This window comes from Pseudophryne corroboree, chromosome 4 (assembly GCF_028390025.1).
Source record: "Pseudophryne corroboree isolate aPseCor3 chromosome 4, aPseCor3.hap2, whole genome shotgun sequence".
Lineage (NCBI taxonomy): Eukaryota > Metazoa > Chordata > Amphibia > Anura > Myobatrachidae > Pseudophryne > Pseudophryne corroboree.
The window spans coordinates 372,523,434-372,541,171 of NC_086447.1; the positions used below are offsets into that span (position 1 = coordinate 372,523,434).

The window sequence follows — 17,738 nt, forward strand, 5'->3', positions numbered from 1 at the left end:
CAGATTGTAGGACAAGGTGCTGGCTGAGTGAATGTACTCTATAAAGGTAGATCCTCCTGTGTCATTAGGGTGTTTCTGGTAACATTTAGGTGTAGTCACATAGAAAGCAGGAAGCTAAGTAGCCTATTGTTTTATAACGTCTCTTCTTTTCATCAGATTTTAGAGTGGGAGGAGCTTCAGCTGGATGAAACAATGAATTTCAGTAACTGCAAGATTGACCCTGCTCCATTCCAGCTGGTGGAAAGAACATCTCTACATAAAGTACAAAGCACAAGACTTATGCTGTATCTGTATGCCTTCTGTCTTCCCTTATGTCTGGCTTATCAACTTTGCTATCAGAAAATTAAATATTACACAGCAAATAACTCTAGGGCAGATGTACTAAGCCTTGGATAGTGATAAAGTGGAAAGAGAAACTGACAACCAATCAGCTCTTAACTGTCATTTTTCAAACACAGCCTGTAACATGGCAGTTAGGAGCTGATTGGCTGGTACTTTAGCTCTCTCCACTTTTTCCACTATCCAAGGCTTAGTGCATCTGGCTGTAGTTCTTTTTATATTTTACCTTAACCGTGGACCGTAGTAAAGCTATTTCAAGAATCAAATATACAAAACCATACTGATGTTTTGGATGATAGCCAGAATCCAACTCTGAATTTAGGGCCTTATTCAGAGTTGGACACAGCCGCTGTGTTCGCATGCAAACGCCACATCCATAGGGTCTGCGCACATGCACCGGCCATAGTGCGCAACCTTTTATCATGCGATCGCATCCCAGAAGGATGCGATCGCATGATGATTGACAGGCGACGCAGCGTTGGGGGGCGGAGATCGGAAAACGTAGGCATGTCATGGCTGTTTTAGGGGCTTGCCTATGACGTCGCCTGTGTTTCCTGCGTATGGAAACATGGCGACAGTGCCCCTGCCTACGTAGTCTGGGGTCTACCTCTATTTGAAGCGTTCACAATTTAATTGCGAACATAGGGGTTAATTCCAAGTTGATCGCAGCAGGAAATTTTTTAGCAGTTGGGCAAAACCATGTGCACTGCAGGGGAGGCAGATTTAACATGTGCAGAGAGAGTTAGATTAGGGTGTGGTGTGTTCAATCTGCAATCTAATTTGCAGTGTAAAAATAAAGCAGCCAGTATTTACCCTGCACAGAAATAAAATAACCCACCCAAATCTAACTCTTTCTGCACGTTATATCTGCCTCCCCTGCAGTGCACATGGTTTTGTCCAACTGCTAAAAAAATTTCCTGCTGCGATTAACTTGGAATTACCCCCATATTGCGGGGCGGCACTACATTTACTGGGCAGCCTTGCCCTGTGATGGGCGGCCCCCAACATGTGAGTATATGGACACAGATTTTGCCGCGGGATCAAAATCTGCATCCACCTCTGAATAACCCTCTTAGTCCTTTAAGATGGATTAGTCCTATCCACATAAATTCATTCAAAAATATACAAGACATAATAATGTAGTTGTGTAGCTGGCTAGGCGAAGAGATTATGTATATTTATGTATTTGTACAATATGAATATCTGGACTACATACTGTATCCCGGTGTTCGGAATTCCGGTGGTCACATGACAGACTGCGGCATCCCGACAATAAAGATCCCGATATAGGAGAGGGTAAGTGGAGGGGGTAAGTAGTTTTACACACCCCACCCCATCCTCTACCTTAACCCTCGGGGGGGGGGGAGGGGGGCGGCTGGGGTAACACACCCCACCAATCTGCGTACCACTAACCCCCCTCCCCTAGGCCCTAACCTGTCCCCCAATACTCACCTATATGGTATGTCAGCTGTCAGTGATCTGGCACCGGTCCCTTGAGTAGTATCGGGATTCCGGCATCGGTAACAAGAACGCAGGCAACCCGACAGCCAGGATGCTATTCGCATCCCATTTATCTATGCTGATCACGTTGTATGTAGACTTAAATTGATGGGGATGCCTAATAATGGTCATATGGAAAGTGTTAGGGGGGTATCATTGTGCCTTCTAGGATGTGGTCAGGCCTGTGTGTGTGTGTGTGTGATCCAGCCAATTAGTAAGAGTATTGAACAAACGCAATTTAGTGTATATAGTACATCTTGGGATAGAGACAGATCCTACTAGCACACACCTGCTAATATGCATTATTCTATCTACAGTGCTTCTTCCTTGGTTTTATGTAATAGGCATAGGGGGCCTGATTCAGGACCATGTGATCTGTAGCAGACTCTGCTTATGCATCGGATGCAGCATGTGCAACTTACAGCAAATACGGCTGATTCAGATGCCAGTTGTGTCTCCACTTGAGTGGCACCCAGGCATTTGCACATAGAATAAGTGTTGAATGGGTGTGTTAATGGGATTGCGGGCTATTCAGAGGTGAATGTAGAGTATGCAGAGATCTGTCCGACTTCAGACAGATCTCCTGCATCATGGGTAGGGCTGGTGCCAGATGAAGATGGCTGCTTTCACCAGCGTATGGATGGAGTAGTGCAGTTGCAGAGAGGCTTCGACTCTGAATACAGGCAGAGAGCTGCATTTATTTATGAACACGCAACTTGCGTCTTAAGATGCAACTATTGGTCACAGCATCGAAACTTGCACCAGACCCATGCTAAGTACAGATTCTCCATCAGAGTTTGGCCTCCAATATGAACGATTGTGCCATCTAGAGCTTGTAACTACTTCAGCCTGCTTCCTACTGTTGTTAGTCTAACATAAGCTGAGTACAAGTCGTAGCTTTGGAAGAAATAAGAAAGACTCCGTGTTGGGGCACACTTTGGAAATATGAAATATGTTAAAACTTAATGTTTATTAAAGTTAATCATAAGGAAAAAGATCGACATAGACTTTAGTATAAAAACAAACACCTATAGGTTACTAAAATTATATAAATATTAGGGTTAAAATGCCCTCTATTGACACTAATCATATTCCATAGTGGACAGTGTCAATTTGAGATTTACACCTAATGTGAAAAATATTTAAAAACTGAGATATATATGATATCTAAGTGTATCAGGAGTACATTTACTACTGTTATAAAATGAAATGAGTATTGTGTAAACTCCTTGATAATTGCTCCCTTGGTGCTGTGGGTAATCAGCTGAGCAAAGTTTAGTTTTTAGGTATTTGAATATGTGTGATTAGAGTTCTATTCCTAACAAGAGGATGTAGATATAGAGGTAAAGCCAATGTTTCCTCCACCACTTCTGCTGTTTGCTGGGAAATAGTGCTACTGCACCTGATATTCCAAGGTAGTCACCTAACCATATACTGATCAGGCCTATCACTGCTTTGCTTCCAAGATCAGATGGATTTGGGCGTGGCCAGTAAAGTGTGGCAATAGTATTGTAAACCAACAAATGAGAGAGTGTATGGTTTTGGCATGTATACCAAAAGAACTTCTCCTGTCCCGCTAGCCTGCCCCAAGTCCCTATTACAGTGTGCATTGCAGGGAACTTGATGTCTGGCAATGGATGAGAGAGTTCTCGAATAAGTAGGGATAGAGAGGGTGCACCCCTACTTCTGCTGTCCACTGTCATATACAGTTATAGTGGACATTGGATGAGAGAGATGGGGTGCTGAGAGAAACATTTTAATAGAAATGTGGTGGTGGTTTGTAAACATCATAACCTTTTTTGCCAGAAATGTGTGGCAAAACTTTTCCAGACTGAATGGTTTTTATTAGGTACTAGCTGGAGGACCCAGCACTGCCCGGGATTTTAAGAATGTCTACAAAATAAATGTAAGTATTAAACACCCAGTATAAATAACATTGTAGATAGCTGAATACCCGTGCTTTACTACGGGATGAGGATGATAAATTAGAATGTTAGTTGTTTGTTAATTTATGTTGGTTGGAGATCTAATATATAGGCATATCTTGCTTACCTGACGCACTTTGTGTAGTGGCCGGACCCCTTTTTGTTCCCCCAAGGGACCCTGCTCTTCCCACTATACAACTCTCAGTCTGTGGCTTCCTGCTGCCTCCATTCCCCTCCTCATATCATGTCAGTGCCCCTGTGAAATTATTGATTTATTTAGAGTTTCTTATATAGCGTAGCACATTATGTGTCTCCTGATATACTCTGTGCTGTTGGTGGACCGTGGTACTTCCACTATATAACTCTGTGTCTGGGTTTGCGCTACCTGCATTCCCCTCCTCACATCATGTCACTGGCCCTGTCACATGCTGCCCTGTCATCACTGACATATCATGCATGTCCTGATACAGTCTGTGCTGCTGGGCCACCCCTAGGAGTACGCAATAGGTTATTGGATGAGGAACTGCGCCAATCCTATATACAGCTGTAGGAGTCTGGTGGCAGCTATGAACAAATGGTGGGTGCACTATAAACACCCACTCTATGTTGCGTAATGTAGAAGAAAGGTTTTTTTTTCCAGCGCTCACCTTCCTCCCTGTACATGTGTTTATATATCAATATGGAAAATTCATAATCATAAACATCCTCATGAAGAAAATAAATAAATAAATAAATAAATAGATACCTAAATCAATTATACTGAATTCAAAGAATATTTATTGAGAATCTTTAAAAAGTCTTTATGCAATGTAAAAATTCATGTATATACACTATAATATGAATGTTATACACATATATGTATTTAAAAGGGTATAGATATCTGTGAATCTCTTATTTCTCATGTATTTGTACCCTCTACTAGACAAAATTAATACTGGATATAATTAATGCTAGACACTGCCTAATACCGGTATACAAAGACAAACATTTGACACAATACAAACAAATATAGATCTCTCACCTGTGGGTACACTTAACAGCGTTTTACCCCACTAGGTGTATTATGCTCCATCTACTTGCTATATTCAAGTGTGGTATGCGGCTTCCATACAAGATCAGTTCCTGATCGCTTTTAGTGAATGGTCTCTGATGTAATATAGTTCTTTACAGACAGTCTAGAAATCACCTGAGTGCCGGTGTAGGTGTTCCTTGCAGGGAAATCCTCCTCAACGTCCGGTATTAGGCAGTGTATTAGCGCTGAACAAAAAAACCCTTTCTTCCACCCCTAGGAGTGCTAGTGGTGTGTTACCCCCACAGTGTTTGTTCCCAGAGTAATGGTGTGTACACATGGTGAGATTTTTTCTTACGATTTTGACTATATAGTCAAAATCGTAAGAAAAGTTAGTGCAGATCGCAAGGTGAAAGTCAACTTGCGATCCCGATTCGATGCCGATGCATGGTCCCGCGCGGTCGGCATCGCAAGAATAGATAGACTGTGCAGGCAAGTCAATTTTGACTATCTCTGTAGAAGAGATAGTCAAAATTGACACTTAGCCAAAATCGCACATAGTCAGTATCGCAAGCACATACTGAGTGTGCTTGCGATACTGACTATGTGCCAACCTGGCCCCTGTCGCATAGTGAAAATCGGGCATAGCCCGAATCTCACTGTCTGTCTGGGCCTTTAGTCATATGTGTAGCAAGTTTGGTGTAAATTGCTCCAGGCATTACAGACAGTGCTTAAAGTGGTCCTAGAGAGGTGGTGGAACTCACCCCCCCCTACCAACGGCATCCATGTAATAAAGGTATTGTGCGCATCGTAGGCGCGCACGGCAAAAAAGGGGTGTGGTCTCAAAAAGAAAGGGGCGTGGTCACACAATAGTAATAATGCCCACAGTAGTAGCACCCAGTGGTCGATGTGGAAATTTTGAAGTAGGGGTATAGACAAGTGAAGGATGTAATAATGTGCGCGCCGAAGGCGCGCACGCTCTGGAAAAGGGGGCATGCCACTCAGAAGGGGGCGTGTCCTTCAGTGTAGTTTACCACACCATATACGCCTTATACACATTATGCACCACAATAGTAGGACCCCTTATTAGTGCCCCTTTCACATTATACCACACAGAATGAGCCGAAATTTACATTATAGCACATGGTATGAGCCAAAATTCACATGATAGCACACGGTATGAGCCAAAATTCACATTATAGCACACGGTATGAGTCAAAATTCACATTATAGCACACGGTATGAGCCGAAATTCACGTTATAGCACACGGTATGAGCCGAAATTCACATTATAGCACATGGGATGAGCCTAAATTCACATTATAGAGTGACAGGAGGGACATGGAAAGTGACAGCAGGAACATGGAAAGTGACAGCAGGGACAGGAAGAGTGACAGCAGGGACAGGGAGAGTGACAGAGAGAGGGAAAGCAAGGGCATACAGTAGGGACTAGGGAGAGAGAAAGGCAGCAGGGTAAGATTACCTGTTTAGCAGCGGCGGTGGTCTGTGGTGCAATGGATGAGGAGGCTGTGGTAGCCGTAGGGTGGAGGAGGCTGTGGGCCTCGGAGATACTGCGGAGGAGGAGGCTGTGGGCGTGCAGGTGTCTGAGGGTGGCTGCAGCGGTTCTGGGACCAGTCTGGCTTTATTATCCCCCAGTGGTAATGCCCCCGTAGTTATGACCCCAGTAGTTTAACCCCCCCTTTAGTTTAGCAACCCAGTGGTAATGCCCCCAGTAGTTTAGCCCTCATGTTGTTTGCCCCATGTAGTTTAGCCCCAAGTGATAATGCCCCCAGTAGTATAGCCCCCATGTAGTTTGCCCCAGTAGTTAGCCCCGTTAGTAATGCCCCCAGTAGTTTGCCCCCTTGTAGTTTAGCCCCTGTAGTTATGCCCCCAGTAGTTTAGCCCCCCTGTAGTAATGCCCCCAGTAGCTTGCCCCCCCTGTAGTAATGCCCCCATGTAGCTTGACCCCAGTAGTAAAGCCCCCCAGTAGTTATCCCCAGTAGACGCGTCGCTACACATGTGAAAAAAAAACCAAAACACCAGGATGCTCACCGTGCCCCGCTCCCACGTCCGACCGCTGCAGTCCTCTGGGCGTCCGCTCTCGGCAATATGGGAGAGACATCATGACGTCTCTTCCATAGCACGAACTGACAGAGGCGGAAGCCGGAGCTCAATTGTGAGCTCCTGCCTCCGGCTGACGCTGTGCAGGGAGAGTCGGGCGCCGCTGGTAAAACAATCTCCAGCGCCGGGCTAACATCGGGTGAGGTGAGTCGTAAGAGGTGGAACTGCGTTCCATCTCCAAGTGGAATTGACGGAACGCAGTTCCGCACCGTTCCGGCTCACTTTAACCCCTGGGTGGAAGAGAGCAATGTATCATCACTCACTCATATATTATATACTGTAGCATTAATCACCAACGGAGTCATGTCAATGTTCTGTCCAAATATCTATGTATTTACATAGACAGCTGACAGTGAAATAAATACATATTGGATTGCAATTGCATGATGTTTTTTTATTTTTTTTATTACATACATGTGTGATTGAGTGAGTCCCCGTCCAAGCCCTCAGCGTCCGCGTGGCTGTGTTCTCAGTCAGGGCGGCTCTTCTCAGTCCTCTCTGCTCCCTGCAGACGCATGATGACGTAAGTCTCTCCCTCCAGCGGCAAAGGTTATGGAGGAGGCGGTGCAGGTTAAATGAATCATTCCCGCTAGCTTCGTCCACCCACCACCACATCATTGTTACACACGGCATCGGTGGGTGGCGCATAGGGAAGCCCGGGCCGGAACTGGAAGCCAGCGAGAGGGGGAGCCGAGCGGGGGTAGCACGGACGTCGCACGGACACTGTGAGTGACAGCTGCAGCAGTATAGATGTTGTGGGCGGGCGGCGGAGGCGGGACAGCAGCAGCAGCAGCAGTCTGATTGCACTCAGATTTCTGACTAGTAATAGGCTGCCTGTGTGAAGTTAAGGTGGGCGGGCGGAGGCGGAACTGGTTCCGCCTCCAATTAGAACTGCCGGAACGCAGTTCCGCCCCGTTCCGGCCCACTTTAACCCCTGATTACAGAGTTATGCTGTCTGCTGAAATACTCTGTGCTGCTGTTCCACTGCTAGGGGTGTCTGACCCCCACAGTGTTTGCTTCCTGAGTGCAATTCATATGTGTACCAAGTTTGTTGTAAATTGCTGCAGGCATTCCAGAGTTATGCTGTCTGCTGACATACTCTGTGCTGCTGTCCCACCACTAGGGGTGTGCTCCCCCCACAGTGTTTGTTCCCAGAGTGTAAGGCACATGTGTACCAAGTTATGAGTACATTACTCCAGCAATTCCAGAGTTATGCTGTCTGCTGATATACTCTGTGCTGCTGTCTCCCCCCCCCCCCCCCCCCCCTCCCTTCCCCCTCCCAGGGGTGCTAGGGTTTTCTAATAGTTTTAGTTACCTTGGGAGTGTTTTAATTCGCTCGTATGTAAAATTTCGTGATCATAGCTTGTAAACTGTGAATTTGTATAGCAAGTCAGAAGGACAAATTTTTGCTTTTATATAGTAGATTGGTGGACATTATAACCTTATGAAGCAATTCTCAAGGATTTTACATGACACTCATTTAATTTTATAACAGTAGTAAATGTACTCCTGATACACTTAGATATCATATATATCTCTGTTTTGAAATATTTTTCACCTTAGGTGCAAATCTCAAATTGACACTGTCCACTATGGAATATGATTAGTGTCAATAGAGGGCATTTTAACCCTAATATATAATTTAAGTATCCTATAGGTGTTTGTTTTTATACTAAAGTCTATGTCGATCCTTTTTCTTATGATTAACTTTAATAAACGTTAAGTTTTAACATATTTCATATTTCCAAAGTGTGTCCAAACACAGAGTCTTTCTTTTTCCTTCCAAAGCTACGACTTGTATTACTGACTCTGGGAGCACCACCAACATATACATATACACAATAGATACCCATAATAGGGATCATTTATTTGTTCCATATTGTTGGTCCCTGCGAAGGCATATGCGAAACCCTCCGCAAACAGAAATCCAGTGTGGTGTCCAACTCCACTAAGCCTATAGGCTGAGTACAGCAATAACATGTCCATGTAGTGAGCAGATGGCGACCCATACAGAAAAGCAGTAGCTGTATCTATTGCAGATGTTATGCTGCTGCCTATTGGTGCGTATACTACAGAGCAGAATGATGCAGGCTACCCAGCGTGTGCGCGGAACTACGCTATTACCTTGTAAATTATGTCCAACATCCATTGAACCCCACATCAGGCCCAGTGTTGGCAAATGACCTTATTAGCGTTTGGGGAATGTGCATGTAAAAGATAATAGCAGAAGTATATGCTGCCATCACAAATATACTTACCATCTTTCCCTGTTCTTAGGCACATACAGTTTTCTCCTTGCTGGGGATGGACCACGCATATGTAACTTCCATAGGAAGACTCATTGGAATGGTGACTCTGAGAGAGGTAACTATTGGCTAGAGGACGAGGGTGTTAGAAGCCATGTTAGCAGCATAGCTGGCACTTTTTGTCTGCAGATGGGAAGATTACTTGCAGCTGACCATAAAGAATTATGTTTACTTATTTTTCCAGCTCCGTAAGGCTATTGAGGGCTCGGTGAACGCAAAGGGTGCTAAAGTGCGCCCTCCTTTGGCCAGTTTCAGAGACAGTTTCACAAGTAGTAGTGAGACGGAGACCACCAATGTCAATAAACTTTGGGAAAGAAGCCGACGACACCTGCTGCCTCGTGAGTCCAGCCCATCTGATAGTGATGATAAGTGATCTTAATCTGAACTCATTCATTAGCCAACCTGCACTTGGGGGATTCTGGAATCTGACATCAGTACTTCCTTCTGTGTCGCACAGCAAATCTGAAGTACACTGCTGAGCAACTTAATAGGAGTCTTCCATTGCAACTCCAGGGGAGTAGCAGGACCTGGGTAATTATGACATGGCCTTTATTGGCCTTCTCTCCAGAAGTGCTTTCGAGCGTCTCAATGACATGAACTCTCCACCTGTAATGATCACAGGAAGTGAGTGCAATCTGGCACAGGCATGATAACACAGTGACTGGACAGGAACTGGACTGCAAGAAATTTGTAGCCATACTTTTTATTCTCTGGTTGCTACATGCTGGACATGAAGGGTTAACACTGGTACTAATTTTATGTATGTATTATATTAAAATAAATTAATGTTGTGCCGTGTGTTGTACTAAAATCGACAAAGAAGAAAAGCAGGTTCTCTGCTTGTGTATGGAGACCCAAGTGACTGACAATGACCAGGTGATGAGTGTTATAGTGGGTTTTGCTAATTTGCTAAGATTACCAGGATCTCCCTACTGCCTCCATTATAGGAGTCCTGTCTGCTCTCTCTTAGCAGGGATAAGATTTTTCATAGGTTGAGGTATTGCCCTGATGGAGGAACACCTCCATACTGTATATTGCAACCTCTGTGTTATGCAGCTGGACATCAGTGTTAGTGCAGAATATATGAGGGTACATTGTCCATTCATGGGATGCCTGATTTTTTTTTTTTTGTGTGATGATACTGTAGCTCTAAATCCTGATACAGTAACCATATATTTTTATAGCATGGGGATGAGATGTGGCACTCATAGGACTTGTTAGATACAGCACATTGACAAGCCAGGAGAAGCCTGCAAAGTTTCATTTATTATAAATACATTTTGTCAGGACAAATTTCTGGCTGTCACCAGCATGCGACTGATAGCAGTTGTGCTAAATTAGCAAAACTGCAACTGAAGGTGAATGAGGACATACAGTACAGATGGAGCCGCACTCGTCTAGTGCTGCTCCATCGCATATGTGCACTCCCGGCGGGACTAGGCGATCCGGCTGCCTAGTCACAATGGGAGCGCACATAGCCGCTCCCATTCTAGTAAATGTCTGTGCCGCAGAATCGGCGATAGGCGCGCTCAGGCACAGACAGAGCCACTAATAGCGTGGCTCCATCTGTATGTCCACTGACTGCTAAGACCTGGAGACATACCACCTGACAAACATCTACTAATTAACAGAGCATATACCTGATAACTAAGAGCATACACATTACAAAAGACCTACATTCTATCTGCAAAAGAGCAATAAACATGATACCAAAATAAAGATATAATCGCACTGCAATTAAGCTATGCACTTCGTTTAGAGGAGTAGAACATGTTGAGAGCTTCTAAGAAAAACTAATAAACCTTAATAGAAAAGTATTGCCGTAAAAGGACAATCTGGACAGTATTCTCTAAATGAGCAACAGAACATCTCCACTATGCAAGACAAACAACCACCAAAACAAGGTAAGGTTTTTTCTCATCTTTGCACTTAGCATCAAACCGCCCTCATTAAACTGTCTACAGTTAGACACGTAAACTCCACCTTCAAAGCCCCTTATTTACCCTGTGACTCGATATATACACAAATACATATCTATCTAGATAGATACATACACACACACACACACATACACGCGGAATTAACACTTTGATTATTATTAGTAGTAGTATTAGAAGAAAAAGAAACCCACACACATTCCCCCCCATAGAAGAAAAGGAAACAAAAAACAAAACAAAACATAAAACACATTTTCTCGCTCATCAAAAGAAAATTAAAACTCTTCCCACACGGGGAAAAAAATCCAACACATTTGCGCCATAGGAAAAAAAACAACAAAAACACATTGTCCCCACCTAAAAAAAGAAACATTGGGGAGAGTGGACACAGGGGGTAATTCAGAGTTGATCGCAGCAGCAAATTTGTTATCAGATGGACAAAACCATGTGCACTGTGGGGGGGGGGGGGGGGGGGGGCGGATAAAACATTTGCAGAGAGAGTTATATTTGGGTGGGGTGTGTTCAATCTACAATCTAAATTGCAGTGTAAAAATAAAGCAGCCAGTGTTTACACTGCACAGAAACAAAATAACCCACCCAAATCTAACTCTCTCTGCACATGTTACATCTGCCTCACCTACAGTGCACATGGTTTTGCCCAACTGATAACATATTTGCTGCTGCGATCAACTCTGAATTAGGCCCAAAGAGCGGAGGATCTGATGGGGAAGGGGGAGAAACGTGTGAAATGGAAGGTGAATAGGATGCTGGGCTGATCCTAGAGGAGGGGCCAGTACACTAACTAATCACACCGTAGAGGTTGCACTGTTGCAGCAGTGTGAAGGAGAGCACTGTTGTTACATAGAGAAGAGCTGTGGGGAGGGAGGAGGTGGAGCAGCTGAAAAGGGAATTATGTCCAACCTGACACTGCCCGTGGGGACCCTACAGCTGCCACACTGCTACCCAGTACATTGACTCGCACCGCTAAATATTTGTGTGTGGGCATTATGGTGCCTATGCAATCACATCATTTGGGGGTTCACAGCATCAGGAAAGGTTTGTGCTGCTCATGTGATTATGCCAAAGTTGCCTAAATTTAAGGTGTCCCTTCTAGGAGGAGGTAGCCAGGGAGGGAGGAGTGGGGGAATAGCACAGCGATCCTGTCGGTTATATACAAAGGGGCCTGTTCAATTGTTTTGGGCATCTAAACGGGACGGTTTAGACACCCAAACAGTTGTCACTATTCAATTGTGTTTGGGCGCCCACGCACGTCGCGCATGTTGCGCCCAAACAGACTGGGTTTAGCCATCTAAAACTGCTAAACCCATCTAAACGCCCTGATGATATGCACGATTTGTTATTCCGATATGGCAAATCGTGCTGATGTCGGCCTAATGTGTAGTCAGTCTTAGAAGTTTTTGGTTAGTGCTTTATCTCTCCATGCTTTGATAAATACCCCCACTGTATGTTAGTCTGTTAGACAACTACATCCCTAGAAGAAAATATTTATTGGCTAATCTGTTTACATAGTTGGGATTAGTACCCATATTATTATAAGTACTTGCTTATTATTTGTCAATGTGTCTGTTGTAATGAGCAAGTATGCATATAGGTAGTCTCATGCCTGTTTTTTTATGTACAACCAATTGATAAAAATGTACATATTACAATGTGTATTCATATATTAATAAATAATTATTCCTGGGCCTGTAATCAGTGTGAGAGAAAAAAATTGGATTTTAATTACCGGTAAATCCTTTTCTCGTCCCTAGAGAATGCTGTGGTCCACATTAGTACCATGGTGTATAGACTGGTCCACCAGGAGTCATTGGCACTTTAAGAGTTTGAGAGTGTGGGCTGGCTCCACCCTCTATGCCCCTCCTACCAGACTCAGTCTAGAAACTGTGCCCGAGGAGACAGACATCTTCGAGAGAAGGATAATACACAGATAGTGGCGAGATTCATACCAGCTCACACATACAAGGCAAACCAAGCTAACGAGCTTGAAACTCAGCAAAAGCTGAAACATTACTTAACCAAGTAACAAAAGCAGTACTCAACCAAGAACAAAGTTGAACTGAACCAGCATCCTCTATGGACTACAAAAAAAGGGTTTACCGATAGGTAACTAAAATCCTATTTTCTCTTACGTCCTAGAGCAGGGGATGGCAATTATTTCAGCTGGGGGGCCGCTTAACACTTCCAGCGAATATTCGAGGGCCACACACAAAATACTTAAAAAGAGTCCCCTTTTTACACATTATGGTAGACAGCGCGCCATTTTTACACATTACGGCAGACAGCGTCCCCGTTTTTACACATTAAGGCAGACCGTGCCCTTTTTACACATTACGGCAGACAGCGTCCCCCTTTTTACACATTACGGCAGACAGTGTCATCCCTTTTTACACATTACGGCAGACAGCGTCCCCCTTTTTACACATTAAGGCAGACAGCATCCCCTTTTTTACACATTACGGCAGACAGCGTGCCCTTTTTACACATTACGGCAGACAGCGTCCCCCTTTTTACACATTACGGAAAACAGCGTGCTCTTTTTACACATTACGGCAAACAGCGCCCCCCTTTTTACACATTACGACAGACAGCATCCCCTTTTTTACACATTACGGCAGACAGCGTCCCCTTTTTACACATTAAAGCAGACAGCGCCCCCGTTTTTACACATTACGGCAGACAGCGTCCCCCTTTTTACACATTAAGGCAGACAGTCCCTACCCCCCTTCCCCCCCTCCCCTAAACCCATATTGCAGTTTTTAACTCCCCTCCCTCCCCATCCCTAAACCTATATGGCAGCTAAAGCACTGATCTGGAAAGGGGGTTTACCTGTTTGTCACAGTGGCAGGCGATCCCCGCTGTCCGATGATCCGCGCTGCTGCCGCCCGGAGTCACTGCTGATGTGGTCTATCCTGCTCCCACTCGCTGCCCGCCGCTTATCACTGGCTGCCGCTTCTCCCCACTGGCCGCCGCTTCTCAGCCGCCGCTCCTGCACACTGCAGTGCCCACCCCCCGTGCCGCCCAGCGCATAACAGAGGAAATCCCAGTCAGCTGACCGTGTGACGTGATCGGGATTTCATCAGCGGCACAGCGTCAGAGATCAGTGCAATGACAAGCGGCCTGTCGGGCCGCTTGTCATTGCACTCTGGTTCGACACAGCGGGCCAGGCAGGATCGGTCCGCGGGCCGCATTTTGCCCACCCCTATCCCAGAGGATGCTGGGGTACACATTAGTACCATGGGGATGTACTAAAGCTCCCAGAACGGGAGGGAGAGTGCCGAGGCTCCTGCAGAACTGACTGACCAAACCTTAGGTCCTCAGAGGCCAAAGTATCGAACTGGTAGAATTTAGGAAATGTGTTCGACCCTGACCAAGTAGCCGCTTGGCAAAGTTGTAAAGCCGAGACACCCCGGGCAGCCGCCCAGGAAGAACCCACCATACGAGTAGAGTGAGCCTTAACAGATTTTGGACACGGCAATCCTGCCGTAGAATATGCATGCTGGATGGTGAACCTAATCCAGCGAGAAATCGTCAGCTTGGAAGCAGGACACCCAATTTTTTGGGGATCATACAGGACAGAGAGTCCGATTTTCTGTGACGAGCAGTCCTCTTCACATAGACCTTCAAAGCCCTCACCACGTCCAAGGACTTTGATGGAATTGAGGCGTCAGTAGCCACTGGCACCACAATAGGTTGGTTGATATGAAAAGCCGACACAACCTTTGGAAGGAACTGCTGACGCGTCCTGAGCTCAGCTCTATCTTCATTGAAGATTAAATAGGGGCTTTTACAGGATAAAGCCCCCAACTTCGACACACGTCGAGCAGAAGCTAAGGCCAACAAAGTGATAGATTTCCACGTGAGAAACTTGACCTCAACCTCCTTTGTAGAGGCTCAAACCAATCCGATTTCAGGAACTGCAACACCAAGTTAAGATCCCAGGGTGCTGTTGGCTCCACAAAGGGAGGCTGGATGTGCAGAAGCCCTTTCAAAAAGGTCTGAACCTCAGGTAGGACAGCAAATTGTTTCTGAAAAAAAAATAGATAAGGCCGAAATCTGGACCTTTATGGATCCCAAACGCAGACCCATATCCAAACCTGCTTGTAGGGAGAGGAGAAACCATCCAAGTTGAAACTTCACTGTAGGAAATTTCTTTGATTCACACCAAGACACATTTTTTCCAAATGCGATGGTAATGTTTAGATGTTACCCCTTTCCTAGCCTGTATCAGGATAGGAATAACCTTGCTCGGAATACCCTTACAATCTAAGATCTGGCGTTCAACCGCTATGCCATGAAACGTAGCCGCGGTTAGTCCTGATAAGCGAACGGCCCCTGTTGCAGAAGGTCCTCACGAAGAGGAAGAGGCCACGGTTCTTCCAGCAGTAGATCCAGAAGATCCGCGTACCAAGCTCGCCTTGGCCAGTCCAGAGAAATGAGAATTGCCTGAACCCTTGTTCTCTTTGAGCTTTAGAATTCTTGGAATGAGTGGAAGTGGAGGGAACACATACACTGACTTGAACACCCACGGAGTTACCAGGGCATCTACCGCCACTGCTTGTGGGTCTCTTGACCTGGAACAGTATCTCCGAAGTTTCCTGTTGAGACGTGAGGCCATCATGTCTATTTGAGGCACGCCCCAACGACTGGTCACGTCTGTGAACACCTTCGGATGAAGGCCCCATCTCCTGGATGGAGATAGTGTCTGCTGAGGAAGTTCGCTTCCCAGTTGTCCACTCCTGGAAGGAAGACTGCTGACAATGCCAAGGCGTGCCTTTCTGCTCAGAAGATTCTTGTCACCTCTGACATTGCAGCCCTGCCTTTTGTTCCTCCCTGTCGATTTATGTAGGACACCGCATCACATTGTCCAACTGTACTTGAATGGCCCGATCTTGTAGAAGATGAAACGCTTGGAGAAGACCGCTGTACATGGCTCTTAGTTCCAGAATGTTTATTGGAAGAATGGCTTCCTGATTTGACCATCTTCCTTGGAAGGTTTCCCCTTGGGTGACCCCTCCCCAACCTCTGAGACTTGCATCCGTGGTCAGAAAGATCCAGATCTGGATTTCGAACCTGCGGCCCTCCAGAAGGTGAGGCATTTGCAACCACCAGAGGAGCAAAATCCTTGCCTTTGGTGAGAAACGTATACTCTGGCACATGTACAGATGAGATCCCAACGATTTGTCTAGGAGATCCAGTTGGAAGGGTCGAGCATGAAATCTCCCGTACTGTAGAGCCTCGTAGGAGGCAACCATCTTCCCCAGAAGGCGAATGCACTGATGAACCGATACCTGGGCAGGTTTCAAGACAATCCGGGACAATGGATTGTATCACCAACGCTTTCTCTCTTGGAAGAAACACCCTCTGCACTTCTGTGTCGAGGATCATTCCCAGGAAAGACAATCTCCTTGTCGGCTCCAGATGTGATTTCGGAAGGTTCAGGATCCAACCATGACTCCTGAGTAGTTGAGTCGTAAGAGTGATAGACTGCAATAACCTCTCCCTGGACACTGCCTTTATCAGTAGATTGTCCAGGTATGGAATCATGTTCACTCCCTGCCTGTGGAGAACCATCATCTCTGCCATCACCCTAGTGAACACCCTCGGTGCCGTGGAGAGACCAAATGGCAGTGCCTGGAACTGAAAGTGACTAACCGTGCGAATCGGAGATAAGCCTGATGCGGCTGCCAAACTGGAAAGTGGAGGTACGCATCCTTGATATCCAGGGATACCAGAAACTCCCCCTCCTCCAGACCTGAGATTACCGCTCTGAGAGATTCCCTTTTAAATTTGAACTCCCTCAGATAGGGGTTTAGTGATTTCAAATTCAAAATTGGCCTGACCGCACCATCCGGTTTCGGTACCACGAAAAGGTTCGAATAGTAACCCTTGTTGTGCATATGAGGTGGAACTGGGACAATGACCTGTGACCCTTCCAATTATTGGATGGCTTCCTGTAGGATAGCCCTGTCTGCCAGCAAAGCTGGCAAGCCTGATTTGAAGAATCGGTGAGGCGGGAGTTCTTGAAACTCCAGCTTGTACCCTGGGACACAATATCCTGTACCCAGGGGTCCAGGACGGACGACACCCACACATGGTTGAATCATCTGAGCCTCACCTCCACTGACCCCTCCTCCAGGCCATGTTTGGTCCACCGTCATGCTGAGGATTTTGACGTACCAGAAGCAAGTTTCTGGTCTTGGGAGCCTGCAGTAGCAGGTTTTTTTGATTTTGCCCGACCTCCTCTAAAGGTGTTATGCGGCTTGTTCTTTCTTGTTTTAGGAGTCCAAAAGGACTGTGACGTAGCTGTAGAAAAGGGTTTCTGCGTAGCAGGCGCAGCTGAAGGAACAAAAGATGACTTACCCGCAGTTGCCGTGGAAATCCACACATCTAGCGCTTCCCCAAATAGAGCCAGACCTTGTAGGGTAGGTTCTCCACGCCTCTCCTGGATTCTGTGTCGGCAGACCATTGGCGCAGCCAGAGTCCTCTACGAGCCGAGACCGACATGGAAGATATCCCTGCAGCCATCGAACCCAGGTCTTTCATGGATTCCACCGTAAATCCCGCAGAATCCTGTATGTTA

At 45.8% G+C, this 17,738-nt stretch overlaps 1 protein-coding gene, 1 long non-coding RNA gene and 1 pseudogene across 5 annotated transcripts in view; 1 reads left to right on the forward strand and 2 right to left on the reverse strand.

Moving 5' to 3' along the window:
• The window catches only part of CLCN2 (chloride voltage-gated channel 2), a 251,259-nt gene extending 241,268 nt beyond the window's left edge, over nucleotides 1–9,991 (forward strand). For all 4 annotated transcript variants that reach the window (XM_063916600.1, XM_063916602.1, XM_063916604.1 and 1 more), the window contains 3 exons: nucleotides 157–261; nucleotides 9,172–9,258; nucleotides 9,385–9,991. In XM_063916600.1, the coding sequence (XP_063772670.1) occupies nucleotides 157–261; nucleotides 9,172–9,258; nucleotides 9,385–9,573 (381 nt within the window). In that variant the 3' untranslated portion in view covers nucleotides 9,574–9,991. The remainder of the gene's footprint in view (nucleotides 1–156; nucleotides 262–9,171; nucleotides 9,259–9,384) is intronic.
• Nucleotides 1–17,738, reverse strand: part of LOC134909586 (uncharacterized) — a 146,825-nt gene that overhangs the window by 65,422 nt on the left and 63,665 nt on the right. The window lies entirely within an intron of this gene.
• On the reverse strand, nucleotides 3,230–3,348 carry LOC134912687 (5S ribosomal RNA; annotated as a pseudogene).